Source organism: Coregonus lavaretus (genome assembly GCF_964263955.1).
Source record: "Coregonus lavaretus genome assembly, chromosome: 7".
Lineage (NCBI taxonomy): Eukaryota > Metazoa > Chordata > Actinopteri > Salmoniformes > Salmonidae > Coregonus > Coregonus lavaretus.
The window spans coordinates 29,300,528-29,322,791 of NC_139994.1; the positions used below are offsets into that span (position 1 = coordinate 29,300,528).

At 44.2% G+C, this 22,264-nt stretch overlaps 1 protein-coding gene across 7 annotated transcripts; it reads right to left on the reverse strand.

The window, feature by feature from the left end:
• Positions 1–2,654: 2,654 nt before the first annotated feature.
• Positions 2,655–22,214, reverse strand: LOC311132116 (CCR4-NOT transcription complex subunit 3-like). 7 transcript variants are annotated; one of them, XM_084165314.1, is made up of 18 exons: positions 22,149–22,214; positions 16,201–16,263; positions 15,554–15,621; positions 13,892–13,966; positions 13,403–13,492; positions 11,659–11,787; positions 11,045–11,140; positions 10,504–10,723; positions 9,808–9,989; positions 9,357–9,413; positions 8,238–9,201; positions 7,930–8,035; positions 7,652–7,793; positions 7,384–7,480; positions 5,380–5,581; positions 4,979–5,111; positions 4,668–4,793; positions 2,655–4,329 (listed from the first exon to the last, which is right to left on the reverse strand). In XM_084165314.1, exons 2-18 carry the CDS (start codon positions 16,223–16,225, stop codon positions 4,231–4,233), a joined length of 2,811 nt encoding a protein of 936 aa, XP_084021440.1. In that variant the 5' UTR covers positions 16,226–16,263; positions 22,149–22,214; the 3' UTR covers positions 2,655–4,230. The 7 variants fall into 7 exon arrangements, with proteins under 7 accessions (XP_084021440.1, XP_084021443.1, XP_084021444.1 ...); XM_084165317.1 differs by lacking the exon at positions 22,149–22,214 and adding an exon at positions 20,061–20,353 and having other exon boundaries at positions 9,808–9,944; XM_084165318.1 differs by lacking the exon at positions 22,149–22,214 and adding an exon at positions 20,061–20,352 and having other exon boundaries at positions 9,808–9,944; positions 10,504–10,717.
• Positions 22,215–22,264: the final 50 nt, after the last annotated feature.

Consider the following 22,264-nt stretch of genomic DNA (forward strand, 5'->3'; position numbering starts at 1 on the left):
ACTGAGGAGTGGCTTCCATCTGGCCACTCTACCATAAAGGCCTGATTGGTGGAGTGCTGCAGAGATGGTTGTCCTTCTGGAAGGTTCTCCCATCTCCACACAGGAACTCTGGAGCTCTGTCAGTGACCATCGGGTTCTTGGTCACCTCCCTGACCAAGGCCCTTCCCCACCGATTGCTCAGTTTGGCCGGGCGGCCAGCTCTAGGAAGAGTCTTGGTGATTCCAAACTTATTCGATTTAAGAATGACGGAGGCCACAATTCCTTCGACCTCATGGCTTGGTTTTTTTTCTGACATGCACTGTCAACCTTGGGACCTTATATAGACAGGTGTGTGCCTTTCCAAATCATGTCCAATCAATTGACTTTACCACAGGTGGACTCCAATCAAGTTGTAGAAACATCTCAAGGATGATCAATGGAAACAGGATGCACCTGAGCTCAATTTCGAGTCTCATAGCAACGAGTCTGAATACTTATGTAAATAAGGTATCTTTTTTATTTTTAATAAATATGCTAAAATTTCTTTAAAAAAATCTGTTTTTGCTTTGTCGTTATGGGGTATTGGGTGTAGATTGATGAGGATTATTATTCTTTAAATCCATTTTAGAGTAAGGCTGTAATGTAACACATTTTGGAAAAAGGGAAGGGGTATGAATACTTTCCGAATACTAGCCTTAAAACATGGTTAAAACTACAGTGAGGGAAAAAAGTATTTGATCCCCTGCTGTTTTTGTACGTTTGCCCCCTGACAAAGACATGATCAGTCTATAATTTTAATGGTAGGTTTATTTGAACAGTGAGAGACAGAATAACAACAAAAAAATCCAGAAAAACGCATGTCAAAAATGTTATAAATTGATTAGCATTTTAATGAGGGAAATAAGTATTTGACCCCTCTGCAAAACATGACTTAGTACTTGGTGGCAAAACCCTTATTGGCAATCACCGAGGTCAGACGTTTCTTGTAGTTGGCCACCAGGTTTGCACACATCTCAGGAGGGATTTTGTTCCACTCCTCTTTGCAGATCTTCTCCAAGTCATTAAGGTTTCGAGGCTGACGTTTGGCAACTCGAACCTTCAGCTCCCTCCACAGATTTTCTATGGGATTAAGGTCTAGAGACTGGCTAGGCCACTCCAGGACCTTAATGTGCTTCTTCTTGAGCCACTCCTTTGTTGCCTTGGCCTTGTGTTTTGAGGCATTGTCATGCTGGAATACCCATCCACGACCCATTTTCAATGCCCTGGCTGAGGGAAGGAGGTTCTCACCCAAGATTTGACGGTACATGGCCCCGTCCATCGTCCCTTTGATGCGGTGAAGTTGTCCTGTCCCCTTAGCAGAGAAATACCCCCAAAGCATAATGTTTCCACCTCCATGTTTGATGGTGGGGATGGTGTTCTTGGGGTCATAGGCAGCATTCCTCCTCCTCCAAACACGGCGAGTTGAGTGGATGCCAAAGAGCTCGATTTTGGTCTCATCTGACCACAACACTTTCACCCAGTTCTCCTCTGAATCATTCAGATGTTCATTGACAAACTTCAGACGGCCCTGTATAAGTGCTTTCTTGAGCAGGGGGACCTTGCGGGCGCTGCAGGATTTCAGTCCTTCACGGCGTAGTGTGTTACCAATTGTTTTCTTGGTGACTATGATCCCAGCTACCTTGAGATCATTGACAAGATCCTCCCGTGTAGTTCTGGGCTGATTCCTCACTGTTCTCATGATCATTGCAACTCCACGAGGTGAGATCTTGCATGGAGCCCCAGGCCGAGGGAGATTGACAGTTCTTTTGTGTTTCTTCCATTTGCGAATAATCGCACCAACTGTTGTCACCTTCTCACCAAGCTGCTTGGCGATGGTCTTGTAGCCCATTCCAGTCTTGTGTAGGTCTACAATCTTGTCCCTGACATCCATGGAGAGCACTTTGGTCTTGGCCATGGTGGAGAGTTTGGAATCTGATTGATTGATTGCTTCTGTGGACAGGTGTCCTTTATACAGGTAACAAGCTGAGATTAGGAGCACTCCCTTTAAGAGTGTGCTCCTAATCTCAGCTCGTTACCTGTATAAAAGACACCTGGGTGCCAGAAATCTTTCTGATTGAGAGGGGGTCAAATACTTATTTCCCTCATTAAAATGCAAATCAATTTATAACATTTTTGACATGCGTTTTTCTGGATTTTTTTGTTGTTATTCTGTCTCTCACTGTTCAAATAAACCTATCATTAAAATTATACACTGATAATTTATTTGTCAGTGGGCAAACGTACAAAATCAGCAGGGGATCAAATACTTTTTTCCCTCACTGTATACATTTCATCTCATGGATGGTCAGTCCATGCATCTATAGCTCGGTCTATGAATTTGAGAATGGTTTCTGTGTCTCCATCCGTCAGCTGTGGACCAAAAAGTGGCGTATAGAGCGCTTTGTTATTGTTTGAATTACAGATTGCCCCTGTAATATTTGCATGTGGTAAATGTAAATCCCATGTAGCATTCAGTACACCTATTGGACCAACTATGTGTGGTCCTAAAAATGTGTATTGTAAGACAAAAGGAACTGTATTACTGTAGTCCTATTATAACAAGTAATTATGCATTATACCTGTCTGCTTTAAGATGCACCAAAAGGTTTATGAATTTGATTAAAAAACAACATTGCTTCTGAAAAGTAATTATTTTATTAATATTTTACAATCCTTTATTCATGGTTATGCTTCATATTTAATTTTCTCAGCTCCACTTTGCAAGTGTCATTGATCATGCTGTCTAGAAGACAACAAACAAAAAGGTCTATCAAATCAAAGTCTATACAACACCCTTTCAGAGGGGAGAGATTCACATTTCGCCTCTGGATGACTTCTCTTCCCTTCCGCTTGCCAAATAGGTAAAGGTAACATTAAAAACAGCAGGCTTGTCAGTGAATGGTGCCCCGACAAGTTATTTTCTTAAAAAAAAACTGGGTCACACTTTTTAGGATTGAAATGCTTTCCATCTCTGAGATGACATATACAGGCAAACGAAAACTTAAGATTGCACTCCAAACATTGGAGGATATTTTTTTAAAGCCTGAAATGAAACATATGGGCATTAAAGGGGGATATAAAGCCTTAATAGGGCGGACAAAAAATTGCCCGCGGTGTCAGTCTGATTTCTGTGGGGTTTTTGTGCTGCAATGGAGCTTCTGACCTGGTATATTTCCTCACACAACGATCCATCAAACACTTCCTGAGAAAAGGAAATATCTACCTGGTGGTTGAAGTGAATTTGGAAGTACAATCACAACTGATTTGTACATTATTATCAAAGTGGCGGGAACAAAAAAAATGAATTGTTATTACTTGGGCGGTCAAGTTTTATTGTTAAAGCCCACCTCTCGGGTTAAAACACCTGTAAACATACTCTACAGACGAGACGCTTCAGTGCTGGTGTGGTGTCTGTTGCTGGTGACCACAGCAATATAAACGTAATGTTGTAACTTGGGATAGGAATGAATGGAGGAGGGCTGGGTTACCATATTTTATTATAGCAGTCTTTATGGCAGTCTGGTCAATGCTGGGTGTACCCAAGAGGCAGCTATTAGTTTAACATTAGGGTGGGGCTGGTGACCATGAAGAGAGCATTCATTAGGGTTAAAAACCATGGAGTCACTCCAATAAGCCCTTATTGTAACATGGAAGTGCTACCTTCACCCCCTCTAGTCTTTAGCTTGTGTACAACCCAGCGATGGCCTCTGACTGCTGTGAAATGCTTTAGGCTTTGGATCCGCCCCCCTCTGACCCACCATCCCCCAAGTGCTCATTTGATTGGCCTCTCGCTGTGCCTTGTCACCATTTTTAATTGAACTGCTATACTGCTGGGAATTAAAACAGATTCGACCAATCATCTTTGGTTCTCTCAAATGAGTGGTAGGTGAGTTTAAAAAAGAAAAGAAAAAAATAATACAGAGTGCGTTATCAACCAAACATTATATGGGAAAAAAAGGGGATCCAGTTCAGGTAAGAGATTAAAAGCTTCAATCTAAATCAAAACAGCCTGATGGGAAAAGAGGGAGGGTTTGATCACTGAAGTGAGTGTGGCTTCGCAGGGCAAAGAGAGAGGAGCTCCAAATGCATTACGCTCTGCTAAGACTGGCTCAGTCTGGCGTCTGCATCCGTCCCTCTTCCCAGTGTGTTGAGTTCAATCCAGGAATGTTGACAGTAGTCCACCCTTCTTTTATTCTCCTCCTCTGCCTTATGTCACTGGAGGTCTCGGTCTTCAAGGTACCTGTACTCAAACGTGAATCCTTCCTTCTTCCGCTGGCCCCACTTCTCATAGTCAAAGTAAATGTACGTCCCCTTTAAAAGACATTGGAAAAAGCACAGTAATGTCAGTGGCCAGAGCAAAAGTAAATAAATCACAAATGTAACAGACAAACCCCCCCCCCAAAAAAAAAAATACATTTGACAAATCTTCCAATATGGGTTAATCTACAGAAACATTATTTTAATGGAGCATGCAATGGATAACATTTTAAAACGTTTTGCAACGAAAAATGAAAGTAAGCGTTTATTATTGGACAAGTCAAGGTAATCTCTCCCTGTTTCAATCCGTTTTCTTCCATTTGGTGTCCAATGAACACGACCCAGGTTGCAGTCCAAGGAGTCTGCTGTGTGTGGAGGGGTGCCGAATTCACCTGCTCAAACTCATCTGTGATGGTCTTGGGCTCCTCGTGCCTCTGGAACCACATCATGTACTTGGTGTGGAATCGCCACGACTGCTTCTTCAAGGCCTTGGCTGCCAGATACTGGGCCTTAGTGCCCTGTGGAAATAACGCAGAAGGGAATCTGTTACTATTAAATGCACAATCATATCCAAAACATGACATGGCTTGGCCTGAAGATTGAAACAATGCAGACCGCCATCTTCCTCATCAAAAGTAAAACCATGGAAATGATCAGCGTCTCAGTCACACAATAAAGCTTGTTTTGTCAAACGCACGCACACCTCTAGGTAGTAGAAGATGAAGAACAGTGTCTCTGTGGAAAGTCTCTGGTAGAACTCTACAGAGTCGGAGTGGGGGGGCGGCACCTGGTGGTGGAAAGGCAGGGTGGGGCATGGGTTCCTCATCAGGTACTGCCTGGAGGACCAAAACAGTCACAATAGGGGATTAATACATTGCGTAATCCTGGAAGAAAAAAAATTTCTACACACCTTTAGTGTCAAAAGCAACAGTGCACAGAAATTATAAAGAAATCCCAAATGGAGACCTGGGGTGAATCTCAAAACTATTTTCCTTGATACCTCATGTCCTCGCTCTTTGCCAAAATGTGAGAGGGAAGTGAGAAGACTTTTGAGATTCAACCCCGGAGACCATTTGTGGCTTTAGATTGCGGCTTTGTTCATACCTGATCCTCTCAGAGTCGGAGGGGTGGGGCATGTGTGTCCAGGCCGACTCCTGCATGGCCTGCTGGTACAGCTGGTCTTTGGACAGGGGCACAGGCCCGAGCGGGCACACGCCCAGCGATGGGGGGATGCTGACCTCCGAGAGCGAGGGCTGCTGGGGGGCCGAGGGAGGCCCCGGAGGCAATGTAGTGCTGGGGAAAATGTCTGAAGCCACAGAGAGACAAGATAGAGTTAGAAAAAAGGAGGGTCTGGTGTGAAAGCTCCCCCCCCCAACAACACTGCATATACAGTGGGGGAGAAAAGTATTTAGTCAGCCACCAATTGTGCAAGTTCTCCCACTTAAAAAGATGAGAGGCCTGTAATTTTCATCACAGATACACGTCAACTATGACAGACAAAATGAGAAGAAAAAAATCCAGAAAATCACATTGTAGGATTTTTTATGAATTTATTTGCAAATTATGGTGGAAAATAAGTATTTGGTCAATAACAAAAGTTTCTCAATACTTTGTTATACACCTTTTGTTGGCAATGACACAGGTCAAACGTTTTCTGTAAGTCTTCACAAGGTTTTCACACACTGTTGCTGGTATTTTGGCCCATTCCTCCATGCAGATCTCCTCTAGAGCAGTGATGTTTTGGGGCTGTCGCTGGGCAACACGGACTGTCAACTCCCTCCAAAGATTTTCTATGGGGTTGAGATCTGGAGACTGGCTAGGCCACTCCAGGACCTTGAAATGCTTCTTACGAAGCCACTCCTTCGTTGCCCGGGCGGTGTGTTTGGGATCATTGTCATGCTGAAAGACCCAGCCACGTTTCATCTTCAATGCCCTTGCTGATGGAAGGAGGTTTTCACTCAAAATCTCACGATACATGGCCCCATTCATTCTTTCCTTTACACGGATCAGTCGTCCTGGTCCCTTTGCAGAAAAACAGCCCCAAAGCATGATGTTTCCACCCCCATGCTTCACAGTAGGTATGGTGTTCTTTGGATGCAACTCAGCATTCTTTGTCCTCCAAACACGACGAGTTGAGTTTTTACCAAAAAGTTATATTTTGGTTTCATCTGACATTCTCCCAATCCTCTTCCGGATCATCCAAATGCACTCTAGCTAACTTCAGACGGGCCTGGACATGTACTGGCTTAAGCAGGGGGACACGTCTGGCACTGCAGGATTTGAGTCCCTGGCGGCGTAGTGTGTTACTGATGGTAGGCTTTGTTACTTTGGTCCCAGCTCTCTGCAGGTCATTCACTAGGTCCCCCCGTGTGGTTCTGGGATTTTTGCTCACCGTTCTTGTGATCATTTTGACCCCACAGGGTGAGATCTTGCGTGGAGCCCCAGATCGAGGGAGATTATCAGTGGTCTTGTATGTCTTCCATTTCCTAATAATTGCTCCCACAGTTGATTTCTTCAAACCAAGCTGCTTACCTATTGCAGATTCAGTCTTCCCAGCCTGGTGCAGGTCTACAATTTTGTTTCTGGTGTCCTTTGACAGCTCTTTGGTCTTGGCCATAGTGGAGTTTGGAGTGTGACTGTTTGAGGTTGTGGACAGTTGTCTTTTATACTGATAACAAGTTCAAACAGGTGCCATTAATACAGGTAACGAGTGGAGGACAGAGGAGCCTCTTAAAGAAGAAGTTACAGGTCTGTGGGAGCCAGAAATCTTGCTTGTTTGTAGGTGACCAAATACTTATTTTCCACCATAATTTGCAAATAAATTCATAAAAAATCCTACAAATGTGATTTCCAGGATTTTTTTTTCTCAATTTGTCTGTCATAGTTGACGTGTACCTATGATGAAAATTACAGGCCTCTCTCTCTAAGTGGGAGAACTTGCACAATTGGTGGCTGACAATACTTTTTTCGCCCACTGTAACTGCCTTCCTTTTGTTGGACCCCAGGAAGGCAGCAGCTAATGGGCATCCCTAACAAATACAAACTGGTCTCATTCCAAGACTGATCCCCATGGCCCAATTGAGCCTTTACGTCCAGTCGGTTGCTCACCTGTGGTGAGGTGCAGAGGGGGCATCTCTCCCTCCATTCCTAAGCCCAGTGCCGCTCGTTCTGCCATAGACTTTAGAGTGCTCAGAGGCTCCTGGGGCTGAAGGAGAGGAAAGAGGTTAAACCAACTGGGTGAGAGATCAGGAAATCTGGCTTCGGTTCAGTCCCAAGAAGTTCTCCCCGTAATGGCTCAGGTTAGTATTTGGGGTTGATCCTAGAGCTATGTCTAAGGCCAGGGCAATTATTACATGAAGCTACTTGTGTTTCTCACCTTCATGCTTTCAGAGGTCTGTGTGTAGGAGAGTGGCCCGTTGAGCATACTGCCGCCTGAAGGTTTACTCTCGCTGTAGGAAGACGAGGGAGAGCTGGTGGGAAGAGTCATGGACCCTAAGAGGCTGGGGCCACTGTCTTTACTGGGAAGGTGGGAGAGAGGAGAGACATTGGTTGATGTGCTTTTTAAGTGAGTTTGACTAATTCTGACCATACACTTTGTACAGTGAGGTTCACAATCCAAGATACTATAGGACATTTTTATTATATTTGACTCACGGCTGATTGGTGGTGCAGGTCAAAGACGAGGGTTGGCTGCTTTGTAATTGGCTGGTATTGTTGAGGGCGGAATCGGGTGTGCTGTCTGCTACTACAGCACTGTAACCTGGGACATCGAGAGGGAGGCTTACAAACAAACGGAACTCTGATAATACACAGAAATGATATACATTTGGTTTGCTCTACCTTATAATCTGTACAACCCAATGCTGGGTTGAACAACTACTATGGAACAAACCAAATAATGGCATGGATGGATAAAACCCATCAACAACACACAATATAAGCGGATAGTAATTCAAGCTTACTAGTGCTACCATTCTGCTTCTGTCCACTGGGCGGCCTTGCGATCGCTGCGCTGCCTCCTCCCATGCCCACACTGCTGCTTGGCGCGCCTGAACCAGAGTTCCCTCCAATGCTTCCTATGGCTCCCAGGCTGCTTCCAGGGGCCAGGCCTCCTATGGGACTGGGGGCCACCAGGGAAGGGCCCTGGACCGCCGACTGCCCTGAGCCAAGGCTGCTTAGGCTGAGGATCCCACCGCTGACACCAATTGCACTGGGTGCAGAGCCCAACAGGCCCGTGGATCTGTCGCCGACGGTGTTCCCGCCCACCGGTCCCACTGTGCTGGAGTTAAGGCTGCTACTGCTGACGTTGACGATTTTCCCTGCTAGAGGGCTTCCGATGGTTCCGGAGCCTGCTGCTGCCGTGGCGTAGGGGGCCGAAGTGGAGCCCGCCAGGAGCCCGGCCATGGTGTTTAGGGATGCCGGCATCCCCGACAAGCCAAGACCCGACATCTGGCTGACGGCCGGTGACCCTGTAATGCCGCCTTTACCAAGGCCCAAGCCCAACCCAAGCCCCAAGCTGGAGGACGGCAAAGGCCTTGACGGAGCCTGCAGCTGGGTGTTGGGCGTGAGTGGGGGGAGGGTTGTGCTAGAGGATGCGGGTGAGGAGGCGGAGGGGCTGGGGAGGAGGATGTTGTTCGACGAGTTGGAGGGGGCGTTGGAGGAGATGACCGAGTTTCTGGCCTGCTGGGTTTGGTGATGCTGCTGGGTAGCGTTGCTGTAGCTGCCAGAGTTGGAGAGGAGACCCCCCATGTTGCCCAGGAGGCTGTTGTTGTTGCCCCCAGTGATAGGCATGCCACCCCCGGCGATGGTCGCCATAGAGGCCAGCAAGGATGAGGAGGCTCCCGAGGAGGCAGAGGATGAAGAGGAGGACGAGGAGGAGGACGAGGAGGATAACGACGAAGAGGGGTTGCCGTTCTTGACAGGCGACTGAAATGGAATAAAATACATTACTTCAAAACCACTCCTGGTGCAGCACAGCTGAGAATGTATAGATGGAAAGTTGCAAAATGTTTAAAGACCATAGACCCAAATCAATGCAAGTGACGCATACACAGCACTGTTAACATTGTAAGTCATCTTACCTGACCGACTTCACTGTCGGTCGAACGTCCCCTTTTCTTGTCATCTTCAGAGTTCTCCTGGGGGAAAAAACAAAAGACCTCCAATAAGCACCGAGCCATGTCAATCTGTTCTAATTCAACACAAAACATGCGTCGCGTGCAAACCCTATGTTTTGTACCAAAATTAATTCAAGTGCCGTTCACATTGAGGCTCAATACAAACTTCAATCAAACGTCAACATCATAATCCTCTCGCTTTCATCCTCGTTGCTCCAAACCCTCTGATCTGAGAGCGAGGGACCACCGAGCACCCACTCCAACCCAGGAGCATTCAACATTCACAAGACCTAATTACTATACTGTAACAGTACAGAATGAGAGTGGGTGGTTCTAAAGAATGGGAGAGCAAGTAGGGGATACAATGGAGACTGTAGAGTGAGAAGCAGCCAGAACCAGCGGAGGGTTTCCTCACCGTAGTGTAAGTGGCAGGCGAGGGAGGGATGGGCGAGGAGGAAGTGGTGGAGGTAGGCGTGCCGCTGGAGATCTGATGGAAGATGTCGTCGTCCAGGAGCGATTGGCCCGGTGGGGACGTGGCCACCAGCGACCCGGCTAGAGAGACAAGAGATGGATGGGGGGAGACAGAGGGAGAGGTAGCTACATAAAAACAAAAAGTTGCATATGGAAAAAGTTAAGTGGGCAGTTATACAGAGACAGCAGGAACAGAAATGATAGAATGTACAGTATTGTAATAACCAAGCTATGCAGACAATTACATTGCTGGAAGCCACAATCTATCTCCAATATTAAAGCTGATCTACCCCCTAATTTGTTGCCATCATCCATTTGAGACTATACATACTCCACATGCGGTCTAAGACATGCAGTACAAACGCATATTCAGGAATAAACACACAAGTAGTGATGTCTCGACACAGTATTGATACTTCCGATACTCCATGGTTCTTTAAGAACCGGCTTGAGGTAAAATAATGTGTGCTATAGTGTGGAAAATAAACAAATGTGACTTTGGGTGACTGTTTCCAACATCAGGACGGTTTCCTCAGGAAATTCAGTCTGCTTCATGTTATGTTTCCTTGTCATGATACTTTGTCGTATCAGTAGCGTGATACTGAGTATCGCGACAACACCACGATGAAGCAGCACTTACGGAGTTCCTCCAGATCCAGGTCGTCGTAGAGGAACTCGTTCTCCTCAAAGTCGGGGTCTTGCGACGAGTCCATGTAGTACTCCACGTCGTCCTTGATCTTGCGGATGGAGTCCACGGGCAAGGTGTCGTTGTCCAGCATGCGCAAGATCGTCTCCAGCATTCGGATGTGGTACCGGTGCTTCTCGATGAAGCGTTTCAGCTCTTCGATGCGGTCCTGTTTCTATAGCAGAGACGAAACGCGTGTGTAAGTTTATGCTTAAAACTCAAAGTGTATGTTTGGGCTAACAATCTCAATGTACTATATATATATGTATGTATGTGTAGAGGCATGGAAGTGGAAAACAGATGGTAAAGTAGATGGTACCTACTTGACATTAGGTGCATTGGGTAATGCAGCGGGCCGAGAAAATAAAGAGACATAGGATGAGAGATTAATTTAGAGTTAGAATGACCGCATCTAAAAGAGAAAAGATTCAGGAAGTACGGAAGGAAACAGGGAGAGGTGGAGGAGAGGAAGGTCGATAACAAAAGGACTACTGACCTCTTTGTCTCCCTTCTTCTTGCGAGTCTGGACTGAGAGGGACTCCACTTCGCTCTCAAACTGGTCCACCTGCATGTTCAGTGTGTCTATTGTATTCTGATTGGCGACAGGAGAGAGATACAGAGGTCATTCGTGATTTACACCGACACAACAGTCATAATCATACCACAACCACACGTCTGTATGGACCACACTGCATAATAACCTGTTTCATAGGTGAAACTATTAGGGCTGGGACGATACCAGTATCGCAATACACGTTAGTATCGTGGCAAGGAAACAAAACACAAAGCAGATTTAAATTTAGAAAACAGCCCTAATATTGGAAAAGCACACAATATTTTACATACAGCAGGTTTTTAAAGGACCAAAGAGTTCCATCTGCTTCGTGTTTTCATTTTTGCCATGGAATAAAATGTATGATACTGCACATTTTTTCCAATCTACTTTGAAAACACAGTGCACTGCAATGAATAGGCCTAGCATGCATGATGAAATCCCTAAGTCATTATTGTCATGTCATCAGACCACATTATTGCCAATAGAAATGTGTTCATGTTGTGTGAAACAAATTCCCTTTGGGGTAAAAGTTTTCAATCAAAAGTAGCGCTCACCGTTAGCCAATTGCCGACCTCCTCTTTCTCCCTTTGGGCCGGGTCCACCTTCTGTGCCAGGCCCAGCCCCTCTTTCGAGTACGCCTTTGTCTTGGTCTCTCGCTCCACGACCTTGAACCGCTCCATTTGCTAAAGGGGGAGACAGCAGGAATTGGTTTATAAATCACTACAGGTTCTCTTTGACCAAAAAACGTTTGGCTTGTGAAAGCTGACGTTTCCAACTGCTCATGTCAAAGCATTGGACTAGTTGGCAATCAAAGCAGGGTCGTGTTAGGGCATTAGGATCCACCATTGCAAAACGTTTCAAAATGTTATTCAATGGAAAATGAAAAGGGAGCATTTTTTTAATTGGTCAAGTTCAGATAATACCTCACCGTTTCAGGCCTACTGAACATGTGCCTGCTGGGCACTGTTGGTGGAGACTGACACAGAGTCCTCACCAATTAAAGCCATCCTCCAATATAACGCTTCAGGATGACTGCGGCAGGTGTACAGAACTCCCAATCAGGCCAGTGATTACTAAGTTTTGACACCTGTGTGTGCTTTCTGGACCAGTAATGCTGGCTACACTCCACTAGGTGATCTCAGTAGAGGCTCCACAACCTCTGACTTCCACACGCAGCAGAGCCTAAAAGCCAATTTATGCTTGATCCAAAAATGGAGCCTCCGGAGGCATGCAGAGGCCAAATTGAGCTCCATACCATTTTGAGCTCCCACATTTTGTAACAATGTGGAGGGCTCCGTATAGCTCTGCATTGTCATGATTGGTTGACGGTGGGTGCCGGAGGTCCTGTATAAACACAAACTCAACTTGACAACTTCCTTCACAACAGCTCTGTGCTGCTGTTTCAATGCACTGCCCTAGAAGTCAGCTGCCACAGTAAGGGTAGTAATATGCGTCGTCCAAATGAGCATTGTACTGTACTGTGCTGCGATGTCCAAACGTGTGAAACATGAGGAGAATATCCATAATTATGCTTTTCTGCGTAGTACAGATCAGGGACACCTCCCGAGTGGCACAGCGGTCTAAGGCACTGCATCGCAGTGCTTGAAGCGTCACTACAGACCCGGGTTCGATTTTTATTTGGCCCCCAAAGCAAAAATGTTTCATTTACGAAATCTATATTCCCACAAAAAAATTTAATAAATGTCATCATGTCTTAACGTCATCAAGGTATGAAATAGTTATTTTCAAATAAAATATTTTTGGGCTTAGTTGTGGTCAATTTGCAGTGTACAAATTATTATAATTATGTTCCAGCCCACAGACCATTTGCCTGCGGCTGAATCTAGTTGCCTACACCTGATATAAACCTTACTGCTAACAGAGATCTGATAACATGGCTTTGACATGAATACACACAAAAGGTAATATCAAAAGTCACCATTGTTTGTGTCTGAATTTGTATTGGCCAATCACCACAATACAAAAGTCGCATCAAGAGTCTTGCTATCCAAGTATCTTTTTCACCATCACCCCATGTATTTTTGGCTTAGTAGCACCACATTTCAGGTCAACCAAAACCACACAGATGCTCACACTTAGATAGACCCTAGATAAAAACCCTATTAAGATACAGAGGCTAAGATGACACATCCATGTCATTGTGTTAGCAGGTGCTGTCGTTGAAGCTGTCTGAATAACCTCAGTGCACTATGTGGCTTTGTAAGCCCTGCTAAACACAGGTGTTTATACCAAGGGTTTCGTCAGTACGCGGCTAATGAACGTGTTCCACACACTCACCGTCTCAATGAGTTTGCGATTCTCCACTAGCTGCCTTTTGTCTTTAATCTCGTTGGAGGCCACCCACGTCTTGATCTGGTCTCGAAGACGCTGGGGGATGAAGGAGGAGAAGAACAAATCGAGAAAGAAAGAGATAAGTTCTCTTAGTGAAAGCATGCAGTGGCTTGCCCTGAAGTCAAGTAGGTTGACACACGCACACACGTAAGCAAGCTTGGCTTGTGTTAAGTTTGGTCCACATGGTAACACATGAATATGTTCAAAAACAAACACAGAGTGCGAACACAGATACTTTCACTTGGTTTTAAGGATAGCTGACCCTCATATTTAATCATCAACACATATATTCCCTCAAGCACGCACGTACACACACACACCTGGGGTTAGGCTTAACTATATAACACTAGTAAACAAACATTTGAGGAACATCCCAAAACCATGTGCCCTCAAGCCACATAACAGTTAAGAGTCATAGGGTTGTCTGTTTCCCACCTGTAGTTTTTTAATCTCTTTCTTGAGGTCTGCTTCATACTTCTCCTTCTGGTTAGCGTTGGCTGCATTGTGAAGCTGTGGTTTGGAGGAGTACAGTCATACAGAGTAGACACAACAGACAATCAGTATCTTTCCCCAAACATGTTTTGTATAGTCTTTGTAAACAAAGTAAATAATGTAGCCTATAGCTTCAAAATATGTCTAAAACTAGTGTGTCATGGACTGTCAGCCCTAGCAACCATAGCTCAGCCTCTGGATTTGAGTGATTAGCCTACATTCCCTCCAGTTTCATCATCCCGCAACTTTACACCAAACCAAGTGCCATTGGGCCGAAACACAAACTCAGGAGTGTGGCTTTAAACCGTGTTCTTCTTTTGCTGTACAGAACACACTAACAATAGGTTTCCTTTCTATCCCCACGGCCGTGAAAAGCAAAGGCTACAACCACAACAAACAAAGCGTGATGCTGTATTTAAGACCCCTGCATATACAACGGATGTTAAACGTTTAATAATTTGGTGGACCTTTCTAAAGTCAGCACAAAACGTTCCAACAACCAAAGTGTTGGGGTGGTAGCACTTAACCTACATACAGTGCCTTCAGAAAGTATTCACACCCCTTTTTCCACATTTTGTTGTGTTACAGCCTGAATTTAAAAAGGATTAAATTGGCCTACACACAATACCCCATAATTTTTTACAAATTCATAAAAAATGAAAAGCTTAAATGTCTTGAGTCAATAAGTATTCAACCCCTTTGTTATGGCAAGCCTAAATAAGTTCAGGAGTCAAAATTAACAAGTCACAACAAGTTGCATGGACTTACTATGTGCAATAATAGTGTTTAACAAGATTTCTGACTACCTCATCTCTGTATCCCACACATAAAATTATCTGTAAGATCCCTCAGTCAAATAGTGAATTTCAAGCACAGATTCATCCACAAACCTCAGAGGTTTTCCAATGCCTCGCAAATTAGGGCACCTATTGGTAGATGGCTGCTGCTGCCTATTGAAATCACTGGCCACTTTAAGAAATTGAACACTAGTCACTTTAATAATGTTTACATATCTTGCACTACTCATCTCATATGTATATACTGTATTCTATAATATTCTACTGTATCTTAGTCCATGCCGCTCTGTCATTGCTTGTCCATATATGTATATATTCTTAAATTCCATTCCTTACTTAGATTTATGTGTATTGGGTATATGTTATGAAATTGTTAGATATTACTTGTTAGATATTACTGCACTGTCGGAGCTAGAAGCACAAGCATTTCGCTACACCTGCAATATTTGTATGTGACAAATACAATTTTATTTGATTTTAACAACCGATTTGACAGCACTTGAAGAATTTTGAAAAAGAATAATGGGCAAATGTTGCACAATCCAGGTGTGGAAAGCTCTTAAGAGACTTACCCAGAAAGACTCACAGCTGTAATCGCTGACAATGGTGGTTCTACAAAGTATTGACTAAGGCGTGTGAATACTTATGTAAATTAGATATTTCTGTATTTCATTTTCAATACATTTGCAAAAAAACATGTTTTCACTTTGCCATTATGGGGTACTGTGTGTAGATGGGTGAGAAAAAAAATACATTTGATCCATTTTGAATTCAGACTGTATGATCCACCACCCTCCCTGCATGTTACCTTTTGCCAAATGTCTTCAAACTGTTCCACGCCTTCCGTTACTTTTTTCAAACATCGATCTATTTCACCTGGGGAAGGGCATAGAATAACAGGGAGGTTTGGGAAAGAGAACCGTGGCTTTAAAAAATCCTTCAACACGCATCACATCAGGATGAATAATGTAAAGTCCAAATGCGGAGCTCTCCCTCTCCCCATAAGCAGCACTGCTTTTACAACTGTGGCTGGCAGCCTTATCAAAGATACATGCAGTAAAACCTAAATGTGTCACTGCAAACATGTTTAAAAATGCAACGCCACGGGCACTGGCAAAGGGGTGCGGTATTTAGTCTTAATTTAAGAAGGTTGTCTCTGCAGACTAAGTCTGACTTTGGCCTTATGCAGCCTTGCTCCTAAATGTTGCTTCTGGCTTCTTATTTTTGGCATCACAACACTTTTCAGTAATACAGTGCAGCACTTCTCTTATTGCGATCACATCCGTGCAGGACAATTCGACAATCTCTACATCATGAATGGATAAAGAAATTAAAAGTGAAATTTCATCTGTTGGATAGACATGCTTTATAGAGAAAAGGGAGGGAATACAGTGATGGACTCAGTTGTGGATCATTGGCAGGGGTACCATCAGGTCGACCATTTGATAACCTCACCTTGAAGTTTCCTTTTATCAGCCATGACTGTTGACTAGGATGCTGTCTTCATGCCTTCTTTCACTGTAGAGAAAAAGAACAGTCTTATTGAGAGGTGTGATAACAGTAATCTCTGGCAACCCTTTTACGCTACATTACTTTTTCATTGCATTGTAGCTTGGCAGCCAAGTTCAGTGAAGTTAGCAGTGTGAAATCCTGGGTTGTATTCATTACGGCACAGGTACATCAAAGCAAAACGTTTAGCAACAGAAAATGAAAACTAGTGTTTGCTATTGGACAAGTTCAGGTAGTCGCTGCCTGTTTCAGTCCGCTTTCTACAGCTTGCTGACTAATGAATACAACCCAGCTTTCCACCTAGGGAGAATGTTTCTCATAGCTCAATGTGATGAATATGTATCAAATCAAATCAAATTTTATTGGTCACATGCGCCGAATACAACAGGTGCAGACATTACAGTGAAATGCTTACTTACAGCCCTTAACCAACAGTGCATTTATTTTAAACAAAAAAGTAAGAATAAAACAACAACAAAAAAGTGTTGAGAAAAAAAGAGCAGAAGTAAAAATAAAGTGACAGTAGGGAGGCTATATATACAATAGAATAAAGTGACAGTAGGGAGGCTATATATACAGGGGGGTACCGTTGCATAGTTAATGTGCGGGGGCACCGGCTAGTTGAGGTAGTTGAGGTAATATGTACATGTGGGTAGAGTTAAAGTGACTATGCATAAATACTTAACAGAGTAGCAGCAGCGTAAAAAGTATGGGGTGGGGGGGCAGTGCAAATAGTCCGGGTAGCCATGATTAGCTGTTCAGGAGTCTTATGGCTTGGGGGTAGAAGCTGTTGAGAAGTCTTTTGGACCTAGACTTGGCACTCCGGTACCGCTTGCCGTGCGGTAGCAGAGAGAACAGTCTATGACTAGGGTGACTGGAGTCTTTGACAATTTTGAGGGCCTTCCTCTGACACCGCCTGGTATAGAGGTCCTGGATGGCAGGGAGCTTTGCCCCTGTGATGTACTGGGCCGTACGCACTACCCTCTGTAGTGCCTTGCGGTCAGAGGCCAAGCAGTTGCCATACCAGGCGGTGATGCAACCAGTCAGGATGCTCTCGATGGTGCAGCTGTAGAATTTTTTGAGGATCTGAGGACCCATGCCAAATCTTTTTAGTCTCCTGAGGGGGAATAGGCTTTGTCGTGCCCTCTTCACGACTGTCTTGGTGTGTTTGGACCATGATAGTTCGTTGGTGATGTGGACACCAAGGAACTTGAAGCTCTCAACCTGTTCCACTACAGCCCCGTCGATGAGAATGGGGGCGTGCTCAGTCCTCTTTTTTTTCCTGTAGTCCACAATCATCTCCTTTGTCTTGGTCACGTTGAGGGAGAGGTTGTTGTCCTGGCACCACACGGCCAGATCTCTGACCTCCTCCCTATAGGCTGTCTCATCGTTGTCGGTGATCAGGCCTACCACTGTTGTGTCGTCGGCAAACTTAATGATGGTGTTGGAGTCGTGCCTGGCCATGCAGTCATGGGTGAACAGAGAGTACAGGAGGGGACTGAGCACGCACCCCTGAGGGGCCCCCGTGTTGAGGATCAGTGTGGCAGATGTGTTGTTACCTACCCTTACCACCTGGGGGCGGCCCGTCAGGAAGTCCAGGATCCAGTTGCAGAGGGAGGTGTTTAGTCCCAGGATCCTTAGCTTAGTGATGAGCTTTGAGGGCACTATGGTGTTGAATGCTGAGCTGTAGTCAATGAATAGCATTCTCACGTAGGTGTTCCTCTTGTCCAGGTGGGAAAGGGCAGTGTGGAGTGCGATAGAGATTGCATCATCTGTGGATCTGTTGGGGCGGTATGCAAATTGGAGTGGGTCTAGGGTTTCTGGGATTATGCTGTTGATGTGAGCCATGACCAGTCTTTCAAAGCACTTCATGGCTACAGACGTCAGTGCCACGGGTCGGTAGTCATTTAGGCAGGTTATCTTAGAGTTCTTGGGCACGGGGACTATGGTGGTCTGCTTGAAACATGTTGGTATTACAGACTCAGTCAGGGACATGTTGAAAATGTCAGTGAAGACACTTGCCAGTTGGTCAGCACATGCTCGGAGTACACGTCCTGGTAATCCGTCTGGCCCTGCGGCCTTGTGAATGTTGACCTGCTTAAAAGTCTTACTCACATCGGCTACGGAGAGCGTGATCACATAGTCGTCCGGAACAGCTGGTGCTCTCATGCATGCTTCAGTGTTGCTTGCCTCGAAGCGAGCATAGAAGTGGTTTAGCTCGTCTGGTAGGCTTGTGTCACTGGGCAGCTCGCGGCTGTGCTTCCCTTTGTAGTCTGTAATAGTTTTCAAGCCCTGCCACATCCGACGAGCGTCAGAGCCAGTGTAGTATGATTCAATCTTAGACCTGTATTGACTCTTTGCCTGTTTGATGGTTCGTCGGAGGTCATAGCGGGATTTCTTATAAGCGTCCGGGTTAGAGTCCCGTTCCTTGAAAGCGGCAGCTCTACCCTTTAGCTCAGTGCGGATGTTTCCTGTAATCCATGGCTTCTGGTTGGGGTATGTACGTACGGTCACTATCGTGAGAGCATGCACGGTGCAGGTACATGGTTTTCACATTAGGCTACCACTTCAAAACTGCCAGCATGCAGAACAAAGTTTTAATACATTTCTAATGGTACAGTATTCCACTTCCATCTCAAGTTAGTTTAATTAAAGCATTAAAAAGCATTTTGAGCGAGACATACTCAACTCTCTAAATTACAATGTAATGGTGATGCCTCCAGCATAGTATCATAAAGTGTCTTATAGTTATTAAAGAGTAGTGGATAGACCACAGTTGACAGTGACTTCTTGACGTCTCACACACAGTCAGTCAATTCCTGGTAGAATGGTGCATGTAATTGGGTTTAGACATGGGTCATTTAACAAGGCATTTCTGACCATTCCAAGAACTGGGAAAGTGACTTTTCAAGGGGGGCATCACAGAAACATTGATATTTAACGTACTGTACAGTACTAGCCTGTAGTTTTAAATTTAGAAATGCTTTAAAAACTCGATGTCTCACAATAAATAAACATTGACCATGTTTCTTGAGGAAATGTTAACTAAAACGTTAACTCAAGTATTTTTTTCTGTCAATCAATACCATAATACAAGAGTAAATATCACAAGTCGCAGTAGATTGCAGCTAACTGATGTAGCTAGCTAGACTAGCTATATGAAAACCTGAAACATTGTAGCCAGTGTGTGACGTCTGGATACTTGACATTCAGACAGTTCACGTGAGTTCAACAATGTAACGCACAAGGCAGGTTACTTTGCTGAGCATCACTTGATACTTTTTTGCGACAATTTTACACGTCCACGTAACTCGGCGCAACCACCGTTCGATAAGGACATTTTACCATCACATCAGCCAGTGAGTTTTGAGCGTGTATTTACCAAATGTTACCGACACTAGTCTTTCTCAACAGATCCAACAAGCGAGCTAGACTAGTCTCCACATCTGGCTTGGGGGCAACGATCGCTAATAAAAAAGTGAGCATTAATAAAGAAACATTAAATGTTTACAAGTAACATAGCTAATGACTTTATAAGCTGTTTCTATTTGTCAGAGATAAGCAAACAAGATACCACTTCAACAAATGAGTAACAAGAACTTGTCGGCTACAGAATTGCCGTGCATTATTGCAAAACGTATGCATTTCCTTGGAAAACATATCAGGCGAGCCCATGTCAATTTGGCTCTGTAGCTGATAGCCAGCTAGTGGATAACCACCAGCTAAGATATTAGTGTGAGACACAAATTGGAAGGGAGAAGAAAATGGCACATAACTTGTTCTGTTTTAGCGTACCATTTATTTACCTGGATTTTCCGATTTAGCTTTTCTTTTCTTAGTTGACCCCACTCTTTTAAATCGTATTTTCCGAAGACCTCACGCTATTTTTCTAAATTATATTAATTGTTTTCGCCAAACAATCACTCCGCACATCCAAGATGGCTACCAGGAACCCCTCCTCTGCTGTTGCCCTGATGGACTGGAGACCCGCCTCCCTTGCAAGCGATTCGATCCTCACCCTCATTCTATGCCTTCCACTGGCTAAGAATACCTGTCACTCTGGAGTCTGGAGGGACAGGTTTACCACTTCCGCACAAGTCACACTATGATTGGTTAAGTTTGAAAGGTGAAAGGTAAACATGAGTTCTCAGAACTATGTTTCTGTCCCTGTGCTTAACCACTGACACTGGCCAGAAAACAACATGATAGTAAACTGAGTTGACAGAAAATCTATTGATAATATGAGCTGTAATAGTAGATTATTAATTGCTGTGCAATATGAAATAATTCAATGCTGTCTTTCATTAATCAAATGGCTTACATTTGACTGAAAAATATGTTGCATCAGTCTAAAGCAAAATTACAATATATATACTGAACAAAAATTTAACGCAACATGCAACAATTTCTAAGATTTTACTTAGTTACAGTTCATATAAGGAAATCAGTCAATTGAAATAAATTAATTATGCCCTAATCTATAGATTTCACATTACTGGAAATACAGATATGCATCTTTTGGTCACAGATACCTTAAAAAAAGGATCAGAAAACCAGTCAGTATCTGGTGTGACCACCATTTGCCTCATGCAGCACGACACATCTCCTTCACATAAAGTTGATCAGGCTGTTGATTGTGGCCTGTGGAATGTTGTCCCACTCCTCTTCAATGGCTGTGCAAACTTGCTGGATATTGGCGGGAACTGGAACAAGCTGTCGTACATGTCGATCCATAGCATCCCAAACATGCTCAATGGTTGACATGTCTGGTGAGTATGCAGACCATGGAAGAACTGGGATATTTTCAGCTTCCAGGAATTGTGTACAGATTCTTGCGACATGGGGCCGTGCATTATCATGCTGAAACATGAGGTGATAGCGGCGAATGAATGGCACGACAATGGGCCTCAGGATCTCGTCACGGTATCTCTGTGCATTCAAATTACCATAGATAAAATGCAATTGCGTTCGTTGTCCGTAGCTTATGCCTGCCCATACCATAACCCCACCGCCACCATGGGGCACTCGGTTCACAACGCTGACATCAGCAAACAGCTCACCCACACGATGCCATACACGTGGTCTGCGGTTGTGAAGCCAGTTGGACGTACTGCCAAATTCTCTATATATATTACTTTAGAGGTGGCTTATGGTAGAGAAATTAACATTCAATTCTCTGGCAGCAGCTCTGGTGGACATTCCTGCAGTCAGCATGTCAATTGCGCGCTCCCTCAAAACTTGAGACATCTATGGCATTGTGTTGTGTGACAAAACTACACATTTTAGAGTGGCCTTTTATTGTCCCCAGCACAAGGTGAACCTGTTGTCCCCAGCACATGGTGCACCTTTATGAGCGTATGAAACATTTCTGGGATCTTTTATTTCAACTCATGAAACATGGGACCAACACTATACATGTTACGTTTATATTTTTGTTCAGTGTTGTTCACTGAATAGAACTCTGGGCTGGCATTGTCTTTTTTTCCAACCCCACTGGGTGGCACTATGAAATTAAAGACTGACCGATTCAAGCCTTTGCCCATTTGGGAACTAGTAATAGAAATTCAGCAATAACTTTAGCTTGGAGATTACATGCATCTAGATACACATTGGTTTTATATGGAGTCTCTGAACACTGTTCTATGACACCTTTTCCATCCACCATCAAAAATATTCCGCCTTGGAGCAGATCTCAGATAGTTGGCTCCATAAAATACCAAGGACGAGCCACATGCACACTCAAATTCTGATTCAATGTCCTGTAGACATTAAACAGATCAGACAGACATCATAGTACATTCAATCTGTTTTAATGAGATCACTCAGATCTTCTGTAAACAAAAAAATACAACCTTACAATGTAGAGGGAAGTGACGTTCCGCAAAAATTCTCACCTGCTAACCTGTTGACAGTATATGGACAGAGACAAAGCCATTCTCTTACATAATCTTTCAACCTGTTTAGGAAAACAACAAACAATCTCAGATGTGGAGAAGCTTTGGTAATGCAA

Excerpts from the sequence above, each read along its gene's own strand:
- LOC311132116 (XM_084165314.1), bottom strand. The coding sequence starts at position 16,225 with ATGGCTGATAAAAGGAAACTTCAAG. Across the intron at positions 13,493-13,891 it reads AAGAGATTAAAAAACTACAG|CGTCTTCGAGACCAGATCAA; the intron begins GTGGGAAACAGA and ends TTCATCCCCCAG. Across the intron at positions 10,724-11,044 it reads AGAAGAAGGGAGACAAAGAG|AAACAGGACCGCATCGAAGA; the intron begins GTCAGTAGTCCT and ends TCTCTGCTATAG.